The 23520-nt window shown below is 37.3% G+C and overlaps 1 protein-coding gene and 1 pseudogene across 1 annotated transcript in view; both read left to right on the forward strand.

Moving 5' to 3' along the window:
• The window catches only part of LOC103608022, a 1827-nt pseudogene extending 1379 nt beyond the window's left edge, over positions 1-448 (forward strand).
• The window catches only part of LOC103608021 (coagulation factor VIII-like), a 65832-nt gene that overhangs the window by 9385 nt on the left and 32927 nt on the right, over positions 1-23520 (forward strand). The window contains exons 5-9 of the mRNA XM_008592465.1: positions 821-992; positions 3402-3495; positions 6552-6766; positions 8472-8622; positions 16333-16542. Coding sequence (XP_008590687.1) covers positions 821-992; positions 3402-3495; positions 6552-6766; positions 8472-8622; positions 16333-16542 — 842 coding nt within the window. The remainder of the gene's footprint in view (positions 1-820; positions 993-3401; positions 3496-6551; positions 6767-8471; positions 8623-16332; positions 16543-23520) is intronic.

Raw genomic sequence — 23520 nt, forward strand, 5'->3', positions numbered from 1 at the left:
TAAAGCAGAGGATGTCTCTCTCCACAAAGCCCATTTCAAAGTGACAGAAGAAGCATCTGCTCTATGATAATATTGGGGGACCTGATCACACCTCTCAGCATTGGACAGATCATCTAGGAAACAAATCAACAGAGTAACCGTTACTCTTTCTGAGGGAGAGAAGAAGTCTAGGGCAATTAGAGGGGGGAGAGGAGGGAGAGGGGGATGGGGAGAGATTGGACAAGGGGCATAAAGAATAATTACGATTTGTAACAATATGTGTGCTAGGAATATTGATTTGATCAATGTATCTCAATGTTCAACCCCCGAAATATGTATAATCAATTTTGATTCAATAAATAAAATAAATTAAAAAAACAAAACAAAACAAAGCGCACTTGCTGATGTTGCACAGTTACAGCTGAAGACAAGCAGTGGTGCCCACAGTCGGTGGATAAATACCGTGTGACTGGGAAAAGAGCTGTTTCAAAGCCATTAAGAATTCCGCATCAAGTTTCGACGTAAGCCCTACCAGCGTTACAGAAACCCGAATACTGTGATGTGTGTTATGCTTTTAGCTTCTATTTTCACTCTTCTATTAATAGTCTTCTATTTTCACTCTTGATAAATAAGCTTATAAAATTGTAATTTAATCACCTTTAAACCATCATTGTATCTTTATTTTTTATCTGAATGAATTTCAATATCTGAGCATGATCATTAATGATCATAATATAAACAGATATACTGTGAAGAGTAGTGATATGAGCTGTTTTAGGTTTGGGTTTTAGTCTATCTAGAAGTTTCCGCCCCAGCCCTCATCTGTCTGTCTCCCGTACAGCGGTTATAGAAGTCAGTATTTGAACAACGGGCCTCAGCGGATTGGGAGAAAGTACAAAAAAGCCCGATTTGTGGCGTACACAGACGAGAGCTTTAGGACTCGTGAAGCTGCGCAGGATGAGTCGGGAATCCTGGGACCTTTACTTTATGGGGAAGTTGGAGACACGCTGTTGGTAAGTCAAGGAAAAAACCTGAGGTTGGGTAAGAAGGAAAAGTCTGGAAAGTTTTGAGTTTCTAAAATACTTTATGATTCAGGTTTGTCTTCAATGGACATAATCTTTTAGAATTATGAATATATAAAGTAAAAATTTAATGTCGCCAACGAAACCCATGACCCCTTTGAAATACTTACTGCTTAGAATTTGATACATATCCTTCCAGAACTTCTTCCATTAATTATATAGTACAGGAGTCCGCAGGCTTCTGAACCGGCTTTGGCTCGTGGCCTGCTTTTTAATAGGCTGTGAGCTTAAAAGGGATTTTACATTTTTAAAGGGTTGCAGAGAAAACAGGGAGAAGAAGGGGGGAAGGATGAAAAGGAGGAAGAGGAAAAAGAGGAGGAAGAAGACGGAGGGGAAAGGGCTGGGGAGGGGGAGGGACAGGTGTAGAGACTGGATACAGCCCACAAAGCCTAAAACATTTACTATCAAACCCTTTCAGAAAATGTTTGCTAACCCCTGACGTACAGCATGAAGAATGCCTAACCTGCAAGTAACAGAATACTCAATGAGTGGTGGTTTAAATAAATAAGGGTTTAATTTCTTCGCAAGAAATTGGGAGGTAGATGGTAGGTTGCATCACTTCAGCTGCTCACAAATGTGAAGGACACTGGTTCCTACATGTGGAGTTTGGTGCATACAGCCAAACTGACTTTTAGCAATTGTGTGCTGATTTATACTCCCCACCAAAAGTATACAAGTGCCCCTTTCCCCACACCATTGTCAATAGCATATATTGCAACCCTTCAGAAATTTTTCCAATTTGATAAGCAAAATATTTATATGCTGTCTTCGTTTGCATTGCCTTGGTTAGAGGTGAAATTGTACATTGCTTTTGTTTGCTGGCTACTTGTATGACTCCCTCTGTGAATTGTCTGCATGGAAGTTTTGTTTAATTTTCTATTTGGGTGGTCATCTTTTGCTTATATATTGTAAAAGGCCTTTACGCATTATGGATATTGGCAAATTGTCATTTATCCTTCAAATATTTTTCTCAGTTTGTCACTTGTACTTTAACTCTTTAAGATACGTTTTGTCCTACAAAGATTCTGAAAGACTTGAAGAATAGGACTGCCAAGCAGAGCACCTACACATGGCCTGTCCATGCGGCTTGGCTTCCTCACACCATGATGGACTTGCAGCTTATTTCTCTAGAGCAACAAAGAAAGCCAGAATACAATGAAATCATATCTTTAGTGTGCTGAAAGAGAATCGCTATTGTATTAGTCCGTTTCTGTTGCTTATAGCAAAATACACAGAACTAGATGATTTATAAAGAAAATGAAATTTACTGTTTACGATTTCTGAGGCTGGGAAGTCCAAAGTCCAAGGAACACAGCTGGTGGTGGTGACAGTGACCCAGGGTCTCACACTTCAAGATGGTGGAAGCAGAGGGAGACTAACCTCTCATGTGCTCTTCTTTTAAAGCCCTCAGAACCACGCTCCTGACCACCATTTTTAATCCACTCACTACTGCACAGTCCTACAGTCCAGTCACCTCTTCAAGGACCCACCTTTCAATAACCATAATAGGATTGCCCACCCTCTTAACAGTCACAGTGCAGCTTAAGTTCTGGGGGGACATTTAACCCAAGGCAACTATTAATGTAACAAGAATTGCCATTTTACTCGCAATTTATAATTTATACTAATGTTCAAGAAATAATTTTATATTAAATTTTAAAATATGTGGAGTATAAGAAAAAAGGAAACCCACCAATTCATGTTATTAGTCTAACACAACATTGTTTGTAAACCTGATCAGGACAGTGTGAGAAAGAAAAATTAAAATCACAGAACAATTGTATTGTAAAAATGGGTTCAAAAATCCTAAATAAAATTTTATAAATCCAATACATCCATATATATAAAAAAGATAATACATTATGACCAAGTTGATTTATCCCAGGAGTACTTGCTTAGTTTAAGAAAATTAAATGTGGTAATCCATTATATTAACACATGAAAGGGAAAAATATCATCTGATAATCTGAACAGCTTCAGAAAAAGCATCTGGCAAAATTTAATATCCATTAATAATGAAAAGTCACAGGCAATTGGGATTACAAGGGAATAATTATCTTGATAAAGATATGCCAAAAAACTTATAGTAACCGTTGAAACTCAGAAATTCTGTGTTAGGTCAGAATAACACAAAGTCGACAGGTCTCACTACCTCTAGCAAGAAACCTAAATAGCTGTCTGAGTAATTTCATGAAAAGAACAAATATTTTCAGCTCTTTCTAGGCTCGACTCCTATAATGTGGATACAGGCAGATTTTGTTTTTCTGGAGATAGGCCACAGTTTTCTTGTTGCTCCTAGTTGTTTTAGGACTTGATCTTATATCTTATTTATACTTTCAGATCATGTTTAAGAATCAAGCAAGCCGTCCATACAACATCTACCCTCATGGAGTCACTGATGTCAGTCCTTTGCATTCAGGGAGATTGCCAAGAGGTAAGTCTTTACCTCAATTTTACTTACTTGTACATACAGATGAGGTCACAGTATCAATAACCAGTAAAATTATGCTGGTCCTTGCCCCAGCTGTTGACACAGGACCTCAAGGTCCAGTGTAAAGTTATACCACCTCAATTCCATGAATCCTTAGGTGGTGTCTCATGTAAGTTAGTGAAGAGTCGCCTGACATGCCTCTGCTGTTACCTACTGGTGATGTTCAAATATTGCACAGCCCATGAGACTGGCACCTGTCCGCTGCGACTACTACAAGTGCCCCAAATCTTGAAGCTGCTTGTTCTGGCATTTAAGGTCATACTTTTTTTCTCTGAGTATAGTTTTTGGCTACATTCCTCACTTTTGATATCTAGTAATCTCTTTACTTTTCATCTATGAATAGTTCACAACTTCAGTTTTTATTTTTTGTATTGTTTGTTGTTTAAAGATTCATGACACATCTGTCTCATAGACCTTTCATCAATAAAAACGCCGTCCTTCATTCTCTTTTACGCTCCTTAACTTGAATTCTGTTTCATTGATTTTAGTATTACCTAGTTTGTCTTTTCCATGTTAGTTTCTCATATTTTTGTTCATTTTGTGTTAGTCCTGGCCCAGTCACATTTGTGTTGCTACTGATATGTTTATATGTATTCTGGTAATTTTATAATTTAATTACAATTATTTTAGCCATTTGTTCTTTTTTTCAGTAATTTTATTTGTTGTTCACTTTTTCCTTTTAGTAGATTGGATGTTATATATATTCTTTCCATTTAATTTTAGATGAATATTTATTTCATTAAAATAGTAGATGTGTAGGGGCCGGCCCGGTGGCGCACTGCGCTAGTGCGCCACTTGGGGAAGTGCGGAGGCGCTACCGCCGAGGGTTCGGATCCCACATACAGACCGGTTCCTGCTCACTGGCTGAGCGAGGCGCGGGGGGCAACACCGAGGGTTGCGATCCCGTTGCCGGTCCCGGTCCGGTACGGGGGCAACACCGAGGGTTGCGATCCGTTGCCGGACATGGAAAAAGACAAAAAAAAAAAATTTATTTTGGAGGGCTGGCCCATGGCTCACTCGGGAGAGTGTGGTGTAATAACACCAAGGCCATGCGTTTGGATCCATATATAGTGATGGCCAGTTAGCTCACTTGGGAGAGCATGGTGCTGACAACACCAAGTCAAGGGTTAAGATCCCCTTACCGGTCATCTTTAAAAATAAAAAAATTATTTTGGAATTGTGAGTCCAACTCCCTAGAGGCATCCATTTTTAAGCATTTCGCTTTTAGATTTTTTTGTGGCTATCTCTACATCTCTAAAAAATTACTCATAGTCCTAATTCTTTGTTTTTCAATTTTAGGCATTATGTATTTACTTTATTTTGTAAATGAAGAGTTAGCATCTTGCTTCTTCCCACTGCAGTTGTTTTAGAGTTTTACCAGTGTTTTCAGTTCCTCAACTGGCGATCATTAGAACTTTAAAAGTATAGTAAACACCCGCTTTTTATATTTCATGATTGGCTACTTCTTCACCATATCTCTGAGGATTTTCAGCTTCTTAATTATTCGATGTATTGCTTAGTATCCAAATCTTTTTTCCTCTTTGAAGATGTTCTTGTGGTTCACCAACTTATTGTTTTAATTTGTATTATATGCTTTCTAGGCCTGCTACAAAGATGCTATCTTTGAATTTTTTTCTTTGGACCTGTGGGTTAGTGCCATTACCTCCCTTATCTTGTACCTTTCTGTTTTTTTTATTTCTTTTGTTTTTTCGGGAAGTATGTCCTCAAGTAACTTCTAAAGGATAAACTTTCTAAGTCCTTCATTATTACATGATGTATAGATAGGCTGGTTATAAATAATTTTCCACCCACTATTTTCTAGTATTTATTGTCCCTGATAAGAATTCTAATGCTTTGCATTTCTTTATGGGAGAAAGGCATAGTGACAGATTTCTGAGGAGATTTTGAATGTGCACCCTAAAATGTGAAGGCGTGCATGAACCCAGTGACTGCTAACCTGCTTTTTGTGTGGAGAACTCTGAAGGCTGTACTGCCCATGATGGTGGGCAAGAAGACAGGGGAAGCACTTTACTCTTCCAGTATTTGACACGACAAGGGTGCCATGTGGAGACTGTTGCAAGTAGCTGGGCGTTATCTGTTCTGAAGATACCTTCCCTGGAACTATGCAGTGCCAAGGTCCCTATCGTGACTCCAAACAAGCTATGCATGTGTTCTATGAAAAGAATAGCATTAGGGCACCTGCCACATAAAAAGTGTTGGTGACCAAACAGTGTTGTCAACGACAGGGCACTCAAACAGGAGGAACTATTAGTCAAAAGTCTATTTTCCCTTTCCTTTAATACCCACCTGCAATCATCCCCAGCCCCTGGAAGAGAGAAGAGTGAAAAAATATACCACACCGTGCCCTTTATGTGGGTTCCCTAACCATAGGTCAGGCCTAAGTCAATGGGGTGAGAGAGAGCTGAGAATGTATATAAAATTAAAATACTGACGATTTAGATTTGATCATGAGGGATTAAACATACTCAGAAGTGAGGTTTAATTGCTAAAGTCATACATTTCCTGCCCTGAGGACCCATTAGCCTGCGGGCAGTTCTCAGCTCTTGCTTATGGCCCTTACAGGGGTGACATACCACAACTCTTGATGCTATATGGGAGTTAAAATTTCAGGCCTTCAACTCTCATCATCACCGCTCTGTCTTTAACGTCTCTCATTTTTTTGTCACTTGGGGGTTTTCTTTATACACTTTCAGCCATGTAGTTAAAATATATTTTTAAATGTCCTTAGCATTTTATGTATTTGTGGTAGAAGGTAGACCTGCCCATTTCACCTAAAAATTAACATGCTAGCAAGTGTCCTGGACCCATTTTTATTGGAAAAAATTGTGTAAATCAAACTTGTAATTTTAGTTTCCATTTACTGAGAAACTTCTTATGTGTATATTGATTTGTAGAAACCTTGCGATAAGAACGTGATGATTACCAATATGTGCTTGCTATACTCTAACTGAACTACTGCTCGGTTTGGGTGTGGGTAGGTGTAAAACACTTGAAGGATTTGCCAATTCTACCGGGAGAAGTATTCAAGTATAAATGGACAGTGACTGTAGAAGATGGACCAACTAAATCAGATCCTCGCTGCCTGACCAGATATTACTCTAGTTTCATTAATCCAGAGAGGGATCTAGCTTCAGGACTGATTGGCCCTCTCCTCATCTGCTACAAAGAATCTGTAGATCAACGAGGAAACCAGGTAAGTTCTTCCCTTTCCAAGTGCTGGGTTTGAAGCTCAAAATGGAATGAGGTGCATATAATCTTCCAGATATTTCCTATACTTTCTCAGTGTATGTCCCCATATCGCCTGCAGAAAATATAGTAGTCTGCAATATAAGCCAATAAAAGAAATGACCCAAGTTTTTCCTAGCTGGTACTGAATCTGAGTTTGGTGTCATAAACTTCTCCGCTGAATGGGTAGGGGAGCCTAGGCTCTAGATTCTTTCTGTAATTCCCATCCTCCATTTGGGATTTTGCTCTCTTATGTGATCTTGCCCATCTTTACATGTTCAATTACTACCCATTTCGAAATGACCCACAAATTTATACCTACAGCCAATAGATATTTGTTGAGCAAAATACATGGAAAGATAGAAAATATTTCAGAATATGGTTAGAATTTAGATCACTTCTGCTGCTTTAAAAAATGAAGCTTAGGGGCCGGCCCGGTGGCGCACTGCTACAGTGCGCCGCTTGGGAGCATGGCTGCGCTCCCGCCGAGGGTTCGGATCCCACATACAGACCGGCCACTCACTGGCTGAGCAAGGTACGGGTGCAACACCGAGGGTTGCGATCCATTGCCGGTCACGAAAAAAGACAAAAAGGAGAAAAAAAAAAAAAAAATGAAGCTTAATTCTCTGAATAAAAAAAGCTTAGTTCTTCCCAAAAACTCATTGCTTGGCTCCAGAATAACTCATTGCCATGTTGCTGAGACTTGACTACATGTTCATTTAGTTTTTTATGTTACATAAGATTCCTACTAGTCTAAAAACATTTTATTGCTTTAGAAAGTAAACCATGCAAACTTTAATGCAGGTAAAACATGTGATACATAAACCCAAACAAACATAAATTTGGCCAAGAACTTGTCCTGACAATTTTTTTCTTTTTTTCTTTTCTCTATACTCTGACAATCTTTTTCTAATTGTAGTCTTTCCACCAGTTTTTGGAAGAGGACTAAAATATACCTCTATATTCTCTAATCTCCTCCCCTCAGCATCTTGATTTCTGCAGCTACAGGTTATGTAAAATGAAATTTATACATATTAGTGAGGCTGACACATTAAATCTTAGCAGATTCAATTAGCAAGTAACCAACAAAAATTTCGTTATAAATGCAAACAGTTGTTCTGAAAAAAATTTTGAATTTTTTAAACAGAAAAGGTGTTAGTGTTGTTCAACATTTTTGTGGTTTGCCTTATCTTTGTTACTTGATTTGTTTTTCTATCTTTAATTTTTTGGAGGGGCAGTTGCGAGAAGGAAGGTTAGGAAAGGTATTAATCTTATTTGACTTAACTAACTTGTTTTAAAAAGACACTGAATAATCACTTGGGTCTACAGAGTTAAAATCTTCTGATCTGAACGTGGAGAGAATGAGGCTACAGACCGTACCAAAAATCAGCCAGCATATGGCCATGAATCCAGAAGAAATTAAGTTTAATGGGTTCAGTCATCCTCTTGACTTGAAGACACATTTGCTCTAAACATATACTCACTGCTTGTAGCACCGACCCCCACTCCCAGGCCTTGGTACATACCATAATAGTACTACTAAAAGGAAATAGGATTGAACCAAAGAATTAGATATATCATGAGCATGCCATTGCTTCCATCATAACCTGCTAGTTTCTACCTGACAATATCAGTACTATTTCTTTCCCCCTTTAAATACATGTAATTAACAGATGATGTCAGACAAGAGAAATGTCATCCTGTTTTCTATATTTGATGAGAATCAGAGCTGGTATCTCACAGAGAATATGCAGCGCTTCCTCCCCAATGCAACTGGAGTGCAGCCCCAGGATCCAGAGTTCCAAGCCTCCAACGTCATGCACAGTGAGTAAAGCAGTGGGTATTGGATGAAGGGACATTGATGCCACCAAACTGATGTTCAGATAATGAATTTATATGTGATGCAAGAGTAATATTTCTTTAGTAATTATGTTACCTATAAATGTATAAGTAAATGCCTAAGTGTGATCATATAATGCATATTTTAAAAATCCAGTCACCGTTTTTTTCCTTTCAATATTTACTTGGTGGCCTCCTCCCTTTTATTTCTTCATCTTCTGCTATATCACAACTTTCCACCAACCACTCCATCCCCAGGCAACCCATTACAAAACATATTTTCTCCAAGATAATATAATCATGTATAAACACGTGCATACATTGTCTTGGTCTGCTAGGGTTGCCATAACAGATATCCACAGACTGGGTGGCTTAAACAACAGAAATTTGTTGTCCCACAATTCTGAAGGCTAGAAGTCTGAGATCAAGGTGTCAGCAGGGTTGATTTCTCCTGAGGCCTCTCTCTTTGGCTTTCTGTGAACTGGCAAAGAACTTGGCTGCATTGTGTCCCTGCCGTAGGACTTTGTGGAAGTTGGAACTTAAGAGTTGTGAACCAGAGCATTTGGTGGAAGAAATTTCTAAGCAGCAAAGCATTAAGGAAGCTGCATGGCTACTTGTAACAGCCTACACTGAGTTATGGCAGCAAAAGCTTGATGTGAAGCCAGAATTTAAAAGGGAAGCAGAATGTAAAGATTTGGAAATTTTACAGCATGGCCATGTGGTAAAGAAGCAGAGAGCATGCAATGGTGCAGCCCAGTGTCCCTTAGCTAAGATTAGTTCAAAGGAAAGGGGTTATCAAGAGAAGGAGAAAAAGGCCCTGAAGGCATCGCAGAAGCCTCTGGGGCCAACTCTTTCATTTCTGTTCCAAAGGCCTAGAGAGACAGAATGGTCTTGGGGAACAAGCTTGAGGAGCCCTCCACAGGCTCACTGCTCAGGACCACCTTGGGAAGTGCTTCCAGCACCAGCACCCCAGCTGCTTTGGCCACTCCAGCCGTGGCTAAATTGGCCCCAGGTGTGGCTGGAAGGGCAGCTTTGGAAAATACAAGCTGGAAGTCTTGTCAGCATCCAAGTGGTGTTAGGTCTGTGGGTTTGCAAAATGCTAGAGCTGTGGAGGTTTGGGAGCCTCCACCCAAATTTCAAAAGATGTATGGAAAATTCTGGGGTCCCAGGAAGAGATCTATCACAGGGGTGGAGTCACTGCAGACAACCTTCATTAGAGCAATGCCAAGTGGAAACGCGGGGTTGGAGTTGCAGCAGGGAAACCCCATCAGCACCATGTTTAGTGGAGCCATGAGAGCAGGACCACCATGGAGACCCCAGACTTGTGGAGCTACCAGCATGCAATGCTAGCCTGGGAGAGCTGAAGTGTGGCCTGAGAACAGGAAAGCCATAGGAGCAGAGCTGCCTGAGGACTTGGGGCCCCCAACCCCTACACCAGCATGAAGAGAAGGTCGAACTTGGAGTCAAGGTACCTGATTTGCTAGCTCTGAGATTTAATGCCTGTCCTGCTGGGTTTCAGACTTCTTTGGGACCTGTTACCCCTTTCTTTTGGCCGATTTCTCCCTTTTAGAATGGGAATGTGTGCCCTATGTTTGTCCCACCATTGTATCTTGGAAGTACATAACTTGTATTGATTTCACAGATGGGGACTTTGAACTTTGGACTTTTCAGTTGAAACAAGTTAAGACTTTGGGAATGAAATGAATGTATTTTCATGTGAAAAGGACATGAGTTTTGGGGGACCAGGGACAGAATGTAGTGGATTGAATTATGCCCCCCAAAACTCCCTGAAGCTTGAATTGTGTCCCCCAAATTTTATGTGTTAGAAACTTAGCCCCTACTGTGACTGTTAACAGGGTGGGAAATCCTATTATGGTAATCGGAAGGTAGAGCCTTGAACAGGTGATTGGATTGTAGGACCATGCAGTAGTGAATGGATTAGAAATGGTGGTCATGGGAGTGTTTCTGAGGGCTTTAAAAGAAGAGGAGAGTCTGTCTCTCTCTCTGCTCTCTCTGCTTCCACCATCTTGCAATGTGAGACCCCTGGTCACTGTCACTACCATCAGATGGACTTTGGACTTCCCAGCCTCAGAAACTGTAAGCAATAAATTTCATTTTTCTTTGTAAATCACCCAGTCTTGGGTATTGTTATAGCAACACAAAATATACTAATACATCCAGCTTATGGGAAAGAGCAAAAGCAATGCTAAGAAGGAAGTTTATAGCAATAAAAATCCACATTCAAAAAAGAAGAAAGATCTCAAATAAACTACGTAATGTTACACCTCAAGGAACTAGAAGAAAGGAAAAAATGAAGGCCAAAATTAGTAGAAGGAAGGAAATAACAAAGATCAGAGCAGAAATAGAGACTAGAAAAACAATAGGAAAGATTAACAAAACTAAGAGGTGGTTCTTTCAAAAAGATAAATAAAATCAACCATCCTATAGCTAGACTAACTAAGAAAAAGAGAAGAATCAAATAAATAAAATCGGAAATAAAAGAGAAGACATGACAACTGATACCACATAAATACAAAGGATCATAAGAAACTATTATGAGCAATTATATGCCAACAAATTGGATAACCTAGAATAAATGGATAAATTCCTAGAGACATACAACACAGATGATGAAGAAATAGAAAATCAGAACAGATCAATAATGAGTAAGGAAATTAAGTCAGTAATAAAAAGTCTCTCATCAAAGAAAAGCCCAGGACCTGATGGCTTCACTGCTGAATTCTACCAAACATTTAAAGAACTAATACCAGTCCTTCTCAAACTCTTCCAAAAAATTGAAGAGGAGAAAACACAAACTCATTTTACAATGCCAGCTTTACCCTGATACCAAAGCCAGAAAGAGACATTACAAGAAAAGAAAATTACAGGCCATGAACATAGATGCAAAAATCCTCAACAAAATACTAGCAAAGAGAACTCAACAGCACATTAGAAGGACCATTTACCACAATCAAGTGGAATTTATCTCTGGGATGCAAGGATGGTTCAACATATGCAAATCAATAAATGTGATACATCACATTAACAGAATGAAAGTCAAAAACCATATGATCATCTCTATAGATACAGAAAAGACATTTGAAAAAATTCAACATCTTTTCATGATAAAAAATCTCAACAAATCGGGTTTAGAAGGAATTTATGTCAACACAATAAAGGCCATATCATGACAAGCCCATAGCTAACATCATATTCAATGAGTAAAAAAGGTGAAAGCTTTTTCTCTAAGATCGGGAACAAGACAAGGATGCCCACTCTCACCTCTCTTATTTAGCATAGTACTGGAAGTCCTAGCCAGAGCAATTAGGTAAGATAAAGAAATAAAAGACATCCAAATTGGAAAGGATAAAGTTAAATTGTCTTGATTTGCACCTGATTTTATATATAGAAAACCCTAAAGACTCCACCAAAAACTTGTTAGAACTAATAAACAGATGTGTTAAAATTGTAGGGTACAAAATCAACATATAAGCATCAGTACCATTTCTATACACTAACAATAAACTATCCAAAAGAGAAATCAAGAAAGCAATCTCATTTACAATAGCTACCAAAAAAATAATAAAATACTTAGGAATAAATTTAACCAAGGAGGTGAAGGGTCTGTACACAGAAAACTATAAAACACTGATGAAAGAAATTGAAGACACAGATAAATGGAAAGATATTCCATGTTTATGGATTGGAAGAATTAATACTGTTAAAATGTCTGTACTACCCAAAGCAATCTACAGATTCAATGCAATCCCTATCAAAATTTCAATGACATTTTTCACAGATATAAAAATAGCAACCCTAAAATTTGTATGAAACCACAAAATACCCCAAAGAGCCAAAGCAACCTTGAGCAAAAAGAACAAAGCCAGAGGCATCACACTGCCTGATTTCAAAATCTACTGCAGATCCAGAGTTCAATCCCTGTACCAGCCAGCCACAAAACAAAAACAACAAAAAAACTACTACAAAGCTACAGTAATCAAAACAGCATGGTACTGCCATAAGAACAGACATGTAGACCAATGGAACATAATAGAGAACCCAGAAATAAATCCACTCACTTATGGTCAATTAATTTTCAACAAAGATGCCAAGAACACACAATGGGGAAAGGATAGTCTCTCAATAAATGGTGCTGGAAAAACAGGATATTCACATGCATAAAAATGAAATTAGACCCACATCTTACGCCATATACAAAAATCAACCCAAAATGGATAAAACACTCAAACACAAGATCTGAAACTGTAAAACAACAAGGAGAAAGCATAGGGAAGAATCTCTATGGCATTGGTCTGGGCAAAGACTTTTTGGATATGACCGCCAAAACAAAGGCAATGAAAGTGAAAATAGACAAGTGAGATACATCAAGCCAAAAAGTTTCTGCACAGCTAAGGAAACAATCAACAAAGTGAACAGATAACCTATGGAATAGGAGAATATATTTGCAAACTATACATCTGATAAGGGGTTAATATTAGAACTATATAAGGGGTTAATATTCAAGCAACTCAATAGGAAAAAAAAAAACCCAAATAACCCAATTAAAAAATGGGCAAAGGATCTGAATAGACATTTCTCAAAAGAAGGTACACAAATGGCCAACAGGTATATGAAAAAAAATGCTCACCATCACTAATAATCAGGGAAATGCAAATCAAAAGCACATGAGATTATCACTTCACACCTGTTAGAATGGCTATTATCAAAAAGACAAAAGGTAAGTGTTCGTGAGGATGTGGCAAAAAGCGAACCCTTGCACACTGTTGTTTGGAAGTAAATTAGTCCAGCCATTATGGAAAACAGTATGGAGGTTCCTCGAAAAATTTAAAATGGAACTATTATATGATCCAGCAATCCCATTACTGGGGATATATTCACAGGATATGAAATCAGTATGTTGAAGAGATATCCGTACTCCCATGTTCGCTGCAGTATTATTCACAATAGACAAGATATCGAATCAAGTTAAATGTCCATCAATGAATGAACAGATAAAGAAAATGTGGTATATATACACAATGGAATATTATTCAGCCTTCAAAAAAAAAAAAAGAAAGAACATCAGTGTTGGCTGGTTAGCTAAGTTGGTTAGAGCCCTGCGTTATAACACTAAGGTCAAAGGTTTGGATTCCCATACTGGCCAGCCACACAAAAAAAGATAATGGTGTCATTTGTGACAACATGGATGGATTTGGAGGACATTCCGTTAAGTGAAGTAAACCAAAGACAGATACCACTTGATCTCACTTACATGTGGAATCTAAGAGTGGAGCCCATAGAAAAAGAGAGTAAGATGGTGGTTATCAGAGGCTGATGAGGGGTGGAGGTTGGGAGTTGGGGAGATGTTGGTCAAAGGACACCAAATTTCAGTTAGACAGGAGAAATGAGTTCAAGAGATCTATCGCACTCCATGGTGTTCATAGTTAATAACAATCTACTATATACTTTAAAATTGCTGAGAGAGTAGGTTTTAAGCATTCTCACCACACAAAAAAAGATAAGTATGTGAGGTTATGCATATATTAAATAGCTTCATTTAGCCATTCCACAATGTATGCATATACCAAAATATCATAATGTATACCATAAATATATACAAATTTTTTTGTCAATTAAAAATTTAATTTTAGAAAAGATTAGATAAAGAATTTGCCATTCTAATAATTAAGTTCGGGGGAGCTTACATTCCAGCGATTTGAGATAACAAGTTCTGCAAGTTAATGAATAAAACAGATAGTATCAGATTTTTTTAAAAAAACACACAAACCAGATACTACGATATATACTAGAATGGCTAAAGTTAAAAAGACTGACCATACCAAGTGTTGGTAAAAATGTGGAGGAACCACAACTCTCATACATTGCTGGTAAGGATGGAAATTTATGCAACTACTTTGGAAAAGTATTTGGCAGTATGTAAGGCTGAACATATGCATACCCTATTGACTCAGTAAATCCAGTCCTAGGTATACCTGTTATGGGCTGCATCGTGTCCCCCCTAAATTCATATGTTGAAGCCCTAACCTCAGTACTTCAGAATGTGACTCTACTTGGAAATAAGGTCTTTAAAGAAGTTAAATTAAAATTAGGTCATTAGGATGGGCCCTAATCCAATATGACCAATGTCCTTACAAGAAGAGGAAATTTGGACACACTGAGACACCAGAGAGATGCAGGTGCAGAGGAAAGACCATGTGAAGACAAGAGAGAAGGTGGCCATTTGCAAGACAAGGAGAGAGGCCTCAGAAGAAACCAAACTGTCAACAGCTTGATCTTGGACTTCTAGCCTCCAGAACTGTGAGAAAACACCTTTCTGTCTTTTAAGCCACGCAGTCTGTGGTACTTGGTTATGGCAGCTCTAGTACTAAAACAGTACCCCCCAAAATGTGCACATATTTCATGAAAAGACATGTAATTATTTAGTCCATGTGGAATTTATTTTTGTTAGATTTCACACCATTTCACATCAGTATTTTTCTGTCATCATTTACCAAATAGCTCATTCTTTCCACTGCTGGTTTGAGATGCTGCCTTTATCATGTAATAGATTTTCGCTTGTATCTGTGTTGGTTTCTGAACTCTATATTCTGTTTGATATATCCGTCTATTCCTGCATTAAGACTACACTTTTAATTACAATAGCTTTATAACGTCTCTTAATACAGAATAGGGGAAGAAACTTTGATTCTTAATTAGTTGCCCTAAGCTAGTGTCTGAGCATTCTTAGTGGATTTGTAAACCACCACCTTTCATAGTACTTAGTAACAGAATAGGCAAAAGTTTATTGAATGGGTGGATGGACAGATGTGGAGAAGAGGCTTTCAGAAGCAATTTTATTTATAGACTAAAGCTATTGTTACTTTTGTGTAGCTCTTTAGTTCGAAATAATTTAAAGCTTACAGCAAAGGTGCAAGAATAGTACAGAGAACTTGCATATGCCCTTTATGCAGATTCACCAGTTTTTAACATTTTGCTATATTTGCTTTATCATTTTCTCTTTTCTCTATATATGTACTTTTAGTACCTATTGTCTATTTGAAAATAGGTTGCAGACATCATGCTTCTTTACAGCTTAATGCTTCATTGCATATATCCTGTGAATAAGGACATTCTCGTACATAACGAGAGTGACGCTTCACAGCGACACAACACTTTTCTGTACCTGGCAGTCGCTATTCTCGTGGTATCCACCGATGCCGTCTTTTACAGCATTTCCTCCCTGCGGCGCGGGGATCTAGTGCAAGCATCTGGTGCTCCCGCCTCTTGTTTCCTTGAATCTACAGCATTACCAGATGTGAACGTTGATCACCTGGTCGAGGTTTTGTCAGGCTTCTCCTTGGGGTAGTTACTATTTTCACCTCTGCAGTTAATAAGCAGTCCAGGGAGAGACCTTGAGACCATGCAAACGTCCTGCCGCTCGTCAGACTGCCCCCACTCCCCACAACCAAATCCATCTTTCCCATGATGGTATATGACTGTCTCCTTACTTTGGGATTAGGACCCAGCTGATCAAATATTAACAATCTCCTGTTTTGCAAAGTATAATGCTATCTCTTCTTGGGACTAAGGTAATGGGCATAACATATAATAATTTCTAATTTATTATAACAACCACAATTCAAAATAATGAATCGAGGATCCTGCTAGACTTGTTGTTCCCCATTGCTTTTGCAGGCGTCAATGGCTACATTTTCGATGGCTTGCAGTTGTCGGTTTGCTTGCATGAGGTGGCATACTGGTACATTCTAAGTGTTGGAGCGCAGACCGACTTCCTCTCTGTCTTCTTCTCTGGATATACATTCAGACACAAAATGGTCTATGAAGACACACTTACCCTATTCCCATTCTCAGGAGAAACTGTCTTCATGTCAATGGAAAACCCAGGTTAGTTGTTTACATGATCCTTTTACTAACAGCCGTGATTGTTTCACTAGCCATTCATATGCTCTTTGCCCACCAGCTCATATTTGGGCACATACTAATTCAAGTGATTTTGGTAATTGCAAGGCATTTTAACAACAGCACCACTAACTCAAGTATTTCACTTTAAAGTCTTTGCTCTAAGAAGTGTCTTTACTTGCCACGGGCCAAATTTTTGAATGTGTTTGCTAAAATGTAATGGTTATCATATATTTATTCATGCAATGAACATGTGGGAGCCAGATACGTTTCTGCGTGCCTCGTGAACATGGGTATTACTGGATAAATACCACCTGGAAGCCTTGGGAAGTGCATAGTAATCTTCCTTTGCATACATACCCACCCCCAAGCCACTTTGCAGCCTTCCTTCAGAACAAACGCAGCTCTCCACGTCTCACACCACCTCTGCCTCAACAACCACTGCAAGGCTTTCGAGGCCACCAGCTCTAAGTCCAACACAGACAGTTCTACAGTCATACAGCTTAGTAACCAGCACTAGGCCACTCCATGCTTCCTGGTGCCCCCCATGCCCACTGCATGCACAGGGAAGCACATAGAGCTACCTGCAGATTGTGCTTATTCTCTTACTCTTATGGATTTTCTGGAGATAAAGCCCCATGGGGAAATTTCTGGACAATAAAAACTAATTTCATCATACCTAAGCACACATTTGCCTTTGTACCCTGAAACTTATCTTACTTCATGTGATGTATTTTTGTGGGAATTGAGTGAATAAGAACCTGACAGACCCCCAATAACACTTCTGAAAATATCTTCCTTATTTATGCTTATATGTTTATATCTTTATTATCTGTCTCCCAACCAAGCTGTAAGCTCTCTGAGGGCAAATACCTTGTCTATCTTGTTCATACATATATCCCCACTGTCTACAGTGCCTGGCACATAGTATATCTTTAAGAAATATTTTTAAGTGAATGAATGATATATGTGCAAAAAGATTATGTGCAAGGGTATATGTGGCAGCATTATTTACTAAGGTCCTAGTAAACACTAGGAAGAAATATAAATGTCCAAAACCAGGAGATTAGTTAAGTAAATGTGACTTGTACATATTATAGAATTCTATGCAGCCATTAAAAATAGTGTAATGGAAGAATATCTAATGACATCGAAAATATTCATAGTTAGGTGAAATATATAATTAATATAATATAATACAGTATGTACAATATGGTTGTAATTGTCTAAACCAAGGTAAGAAAGTGTGTGTGTGTGTGTGTGTGTGTGTGTGTGTGTGTATGTGTAGGCAGAGAAAAATATTAAAGATATTGATATTTTCAGAAACTTTTAAGCTACTTTGCTGATTACTTAAATTCTAAGGACATATTAAAACTCTGGTTTATATGCCTGGAGGGAAAATTTTGTGTTATAGTATCATTGATTGCAAAGCTCAAGCTAAATAAAGCCCCCTAGAGAAGATTTCCTGTGTTCGGTATGGTAAAGTATGATCCTTTTTACTTTATTGAGGTAAAATCCACACAGTATGAAACTCACTGTTTTCACCATTTAAAAGCATACAATTAAGTGACTTCTAGCACATACACAATGTTGTACAATCATCACTACTATTTAATTCCAGAATATTTTGTCACCCCCAAAAGAAACCTCATTCCCATTAAGTCACTCCCATTTCCTCCTTTCCCAAGCCCCTTGCAACCACGGATCTACTTTGTGTCTCTATAGATTTCCCTATTCTGGACATTTCACATAAATGGAATCATGCAATATTTGTCCTCTGTGTCTGGCTTATTTCACTCAGCCTAATGCTTTCAAGGTTCATCCATGTTGTAGCATGTATCAGTGCATCATTGCTTTTATGGCTGAATAATAGTCCATTGTATAGACAGACTACGTTTTGTTCATTCACTCATCTACTGATGAATATTTGAGTTGTTTCCACCATTTGGTTATTGTGAATAGTGCTATTATAAAAATTCATTTCCAAGTATTTGTTTAAACTCCTGTTTTCAATTATTTTGGGTATGTTCCCACAAGTGGAATTGCTGGGTCGCTTGGTAATTCTACGTTTAACTTTTTGAGGAATTGCCAGACTGTTTTCCAAAGTGGCTGCACCATTTTACATTCTCACCAGAATTGAGGTTGTATTGTAGGGGTGCATATGTAGGGGAGGTGGGTGGCTGCAAAATGGAGAGAAGGGCACTGTAGGCAACAGTGAGAATATACATTAGACGAAAGCCTTTAGAGTTCTGTTCTTTTCTCTTCCCCATGGTTGCTGGGGCAGTCATTGCCTGCCCCTTCTCTACAAAACTTGGCAGCAAATTCAAAAAGTTATCTCCTATGCATCTTTCACTTTCTTGCGAAAATATTAGAGGGCATATGCTGCACCAAAATAATAAAGTAAACCAACAAAAGGAAAACCTGGGGATCCAACACAATGTAAAAAGGCAAAGGGATGAAAAAAGAGGGGAAAACTGAGCTGATTGGGCAAATGATAAGATAATTGTGTTGAAAGTTTTCATAGTTCTGTCAGTTGAAGGATGAAATAATAATAGTTACATAGAAAACCCAGTAAAAATAATAATAAATTATTAACCCCAGGATAAACAAAATTCTACTAGAAAAACATTTAAGCACAGTAAACTACGTGGCTCATCTATGAACGATATTTACATAGTCATAATAATGTAAGTACTAGAAATTGATTTAACCAAATTTTATGATATAACATTGGGAGAATGGGTGGAAAGTAAGTGTATATATCTAACAATATAATTATAGAATGTTTCTGCTTTCTAAAGAAGCAAATCAAACTTTGCCTTCTGAGAATTATCTCGGAATCTGAGCTGATGATATATTAATCTTTTAATATTCTGTTAAACTCCTTATTTTATTTAGAGTATGTGCATCTATTTTAATAAAAGAGATTAACCTACGCTTATCTTTCTGTCTCATTTTAGCATTTGTAAAATTAGGCTTATGTTAGTTTTCTGCAGAAATCATGAGCATTCAATTTTTTTCTATGTTCTGAAGCACCTCAAATAATCTAAGCACCATGGATTTCTTGAAGATTGGAGAGAACTTGCCCATAACAATCATCTCTTTTCAAGGAAGACGTCGCCAATGACTTCTGTCTGGCCAATTTCAGTAATTCCCAAACGTCGCTAGGACTCTTAGCATCAGCTGATGGAGGTGGTCACTCTCCTCGTGAAATACTTTCTTCATTTGGCTTCCAGGAAACCACTCTTTGGTTCTACTTCTTTCTGACAGCTTCTTTGCAGGCTTCATGTTTCAGGCCCCTCAGTACTTGGACTTCTGCTTCTCTCTAATTCTCTCCATTTGTTTAAGACTTCATCAATATTTCTCAAGATTTTATAGCTTTCCCTATGGAAGTATTGCTCATCTTTTGTTAATTTTATTCATACTTACTACATATTTTAATGCTATTGTTGGTAATTTTTACTATTATTCCATTTGGTGTCTTTATACAGACATAAAATTATTTTTGAATATTGATTTTTTTCCAGAAAACTTGATAAATTATCTTGTAAGTTAAATTATAATAGACTCTTTTGAATTTCTACATGAACAATCCAGTCAGTTTGGTTTCTTTTTTAATTCTTACACCTTTTTTTCTTTGCTTGCCTCTGTATAGGCTAGGACCTACAGAATGCTGTCATAGTAAGGAAATTTCCTTTTATTTCCAGTTTGCTAAAACCTTTGAATCATGAATGGACTTTAAATTTTATCAAATGCCTTTTCCATTTCTTTTGAGAGAATCATTTAATTCTCTCTATATATCTCATAATGCAGTGAATTATATTGATGAATTTTTCTAATGTTGAACCAGCTTTTCATTCTTAAAATAAATCCAATCTGGTCATGAAGCAGGTGGCAGATTGTATTTTCCAAAGATGGTCACCGCAATATCTCCTGTTCCACATGCTCTTCTTACAGTGTAACCTGACACTCCTCCCACTGATTAATGAGGCCTGCATCCTCTCCCCTTGGTCTGGGCATAACTTCCAGCGCTAAGCCAGAGAAAAACAAGGCAGCTTCTACCCTGTTCATTGAAACATTTACTCTGGACCCCTGGAACGGTTTGAACGTGTCCCCTCCAAAAGTCAGGCATTGCCAATGTGATAGACATTGAGGTGGAACCTTTAAGAGATGATTAGGCCATGAGGGCTCCTCCCTCGTGAGTGGGATTTAGGCCCTTACAATAGAGACTTTACACAGTGGTCAACTAGGTTTCCCTTTCACCTTCCACCAGGTGAGAACACAGCATTCCTCCCCTCTGGAGGATGCTACAACAAGGTCCCATCTTAAAAGCAGATAGCAGCCCTCACCAGGCCATGAAGCCTTAATCTTAGACTTCCTAACCTCTAGAACTGTGAGAAAATAAATTTCTGGTCTTTATAAATTATCCAGTCTCAGGTATTTTGTTATAGCAACACAAAATAGGCTAAGACAGCCCCTGAGTTACTAGGTTAGTAGTCTCACTGCTCAGAGGCTTCCATGCTGTGAGGAAGTTCAAACTAACCCATCTGGAGAAACCATATGGAGAAGCCCTGAGACTACATAAAGAGAGAGGGAGATGCCCAGCTGGTCTCAAGATGGTCCAGCTTCACTCTCAGTATTATAGCTCCAGCCACCATCTGTTTACAATTACGTGAAAAACCCTGAGCCATAAACACCCAGCTGAGCTCTGCCCACATTTCTGATGCACAGAAACCGTGTGAGATAATAAAACAGTTGTTGTTTTAAGGCACTAAGTTTCGGAGAGATTAATTATGCAACAATAGATAACCAAAATGATAATTTTTCTTTATAGATGTTGGTGATTGAGTTTGTCATAAAAAGTTTTATTTTTACTGGTTATTTTCAAAGAACTGATTTTGGGCTTTTTATCAATCCTCTATTTGTTTTTGTTTTCTACTTCATTAATTTCTCTTCAGATCATTATTTTTTTTTACTTTCTTTGAGTTTAATTCTTAGCTTATTATACAAATTTAATAATATTTCATTATACTGTCAATGTTTTATACATTTGGCCACATAATTTCTCCAACTCTGTTTGTTCTTGGCAGTTTGTTGTTGTGAGCTTATCTTTCTATTCCCACCCTTTATTATTTAAACACTTCATACGTAGCTGTTCCTTTTCTGTATTTTCGACAATTGCGACATCTATAGTACTTTAAAATCTATATCTGTAGTTTCCTACTTCTGTTGACTTTCATTTATGATAACTTGCCTTTTATTATGTTTGCTAGTCTTTGTTTATGAGCTCATTGCTTTTACTTAATTTGGGAAAAATATTCTTAGGAGATAGTTTTAAAATTTATAAGTGATCGGGTTGATGAGGTGCGGTTGAGCTTTGTTACTCACTTATAGATATTTTGCATTTTCATCAGAGAACAAGATGTGTAAAATTTTTGGTCAATTTTTTGATGTTTCTTCTATTTTAACTCTCCTACGTGTACCTCCACAACCCAAAATTTTTTGCAATATGGGATTTTAAGATCCAGATTATTATTCTTACATTTTATTTTATGTTATGTTTCTTCTCTTTGAAGAATAATTTTTACATTTTTATCTAGTTGTATAACTAGACTTATACAAAATGGTTGGAGAATTTTAATCTGTAATTGGTAATGTTTTCCTAGGAATTTGTCCTAAGAAAATGTCATCTAAATTTTTACATTTATTTGCAAAAAAATTGTTCATAGATTTTTTTATCTTCATAATGACTGAAGGATCTATAGAGATATTCCCCTTTTGATTTCCAAAATTGTTAATTTTTGTCTTCTCTCTTTTATTCTTAATTACTCTTGGCAGAGTTTAATCAATTTTACTACTCTTTTCAAAGAATCTTCTTTTGGCTTTGCTATTTTCTTTTTTAAAATTTATCCTTTTTCCAATTTTTTATTGTACTAAAAGATAAATAACATAAGGATTGCCATTTTAAACATTTTAAAATATACAATTGCATGGATTAATTACATTAACAATGCTGTGTAAACACTACCTCTATCTATTTCCAAAATTTTTCATCATCCTAAACATAAACTCTGTACCACTAAGCAATGACTTCTCATTATTCCTCCCCACCCCCACCTTGTCCTTTTCTGGTGACCTCTAATCTACTTCTGTCTCCAAAATTTTTTTAATTGACCTGTGATAATTGTGTGTGTGTGTATTTGGTCCATTTATATTCAGTGTATTTACTGATACAGTTGGATTTAAATCTCACATTTTATTATTTGCTTTCTATTTGTCCCACCTGGTGTATGATGATTTTTCTCTGCTTTTTCCCTTCTGTATTGAGTCTTTTTATTATTCCATTTTTCAGTCTATTCATTCGTGAATTTCTTCTACTGTTTTATATGAGTTATCTTAAAGGTTACAGCATGCATTCTTGACTTATTAAAGCCTAATTTAATGTAGTTCTATTACCATTTCCTATACAATGCAAGGACTTCAGAACACTATAACTCCATTTTCCCACTCCTGTATTTTGCACTATTGTTGCCACATATTTGAATTCTGCATATATTTTAAACCCTGTAAGACATTATTATTATTATTGTTTTGTATAATCAATATTTATTTATATACTTAGGTTTTTAAAATTTTTTCTCAGTGATGTTTTAAGTAAAATTTTTGTGTGCTGTTCTTGCACATTTTTGTAAGACTTATTCCTTGGTATTTGATGCTATTTTCTATTTCTTTTGGCATCAGTTTTGGTTAATTGTGGTTTTCTTAAATAAATATGTTCATTTTATCTAAGTTGTTAAATTTACTGGCATTTAGTTATTCATAATATCCTTTATCATCTTTATAATGTTTGTATGACCTGTACTGATGTCCCCTTTTTTATTCCTGATATTATAATTTGTATTTTCTCTATTTTAAATTTATTGCCTTTTTTTTTTTTTTTTTTTTTTTTTTTTTTTTTTTTTT

The sequence above is a fragment of the Galeopterus variegatus genome, unplaced genomic scaffold (genome assembly GCF_000696425.1).
Source record: "Galeopterus variegatus unplaced genomic scaffold, G_variegatus-3.0.2 Scaffold7952, whole genome shotgun sequence".
NCBI classification, from domain to species: domain Eukaryota; kingdom Metazoa; phylum Chordata; class Mammalia; order Dermoptera; family Cynocephalidae; genus Galeopterus; species Galeopterus variegatus.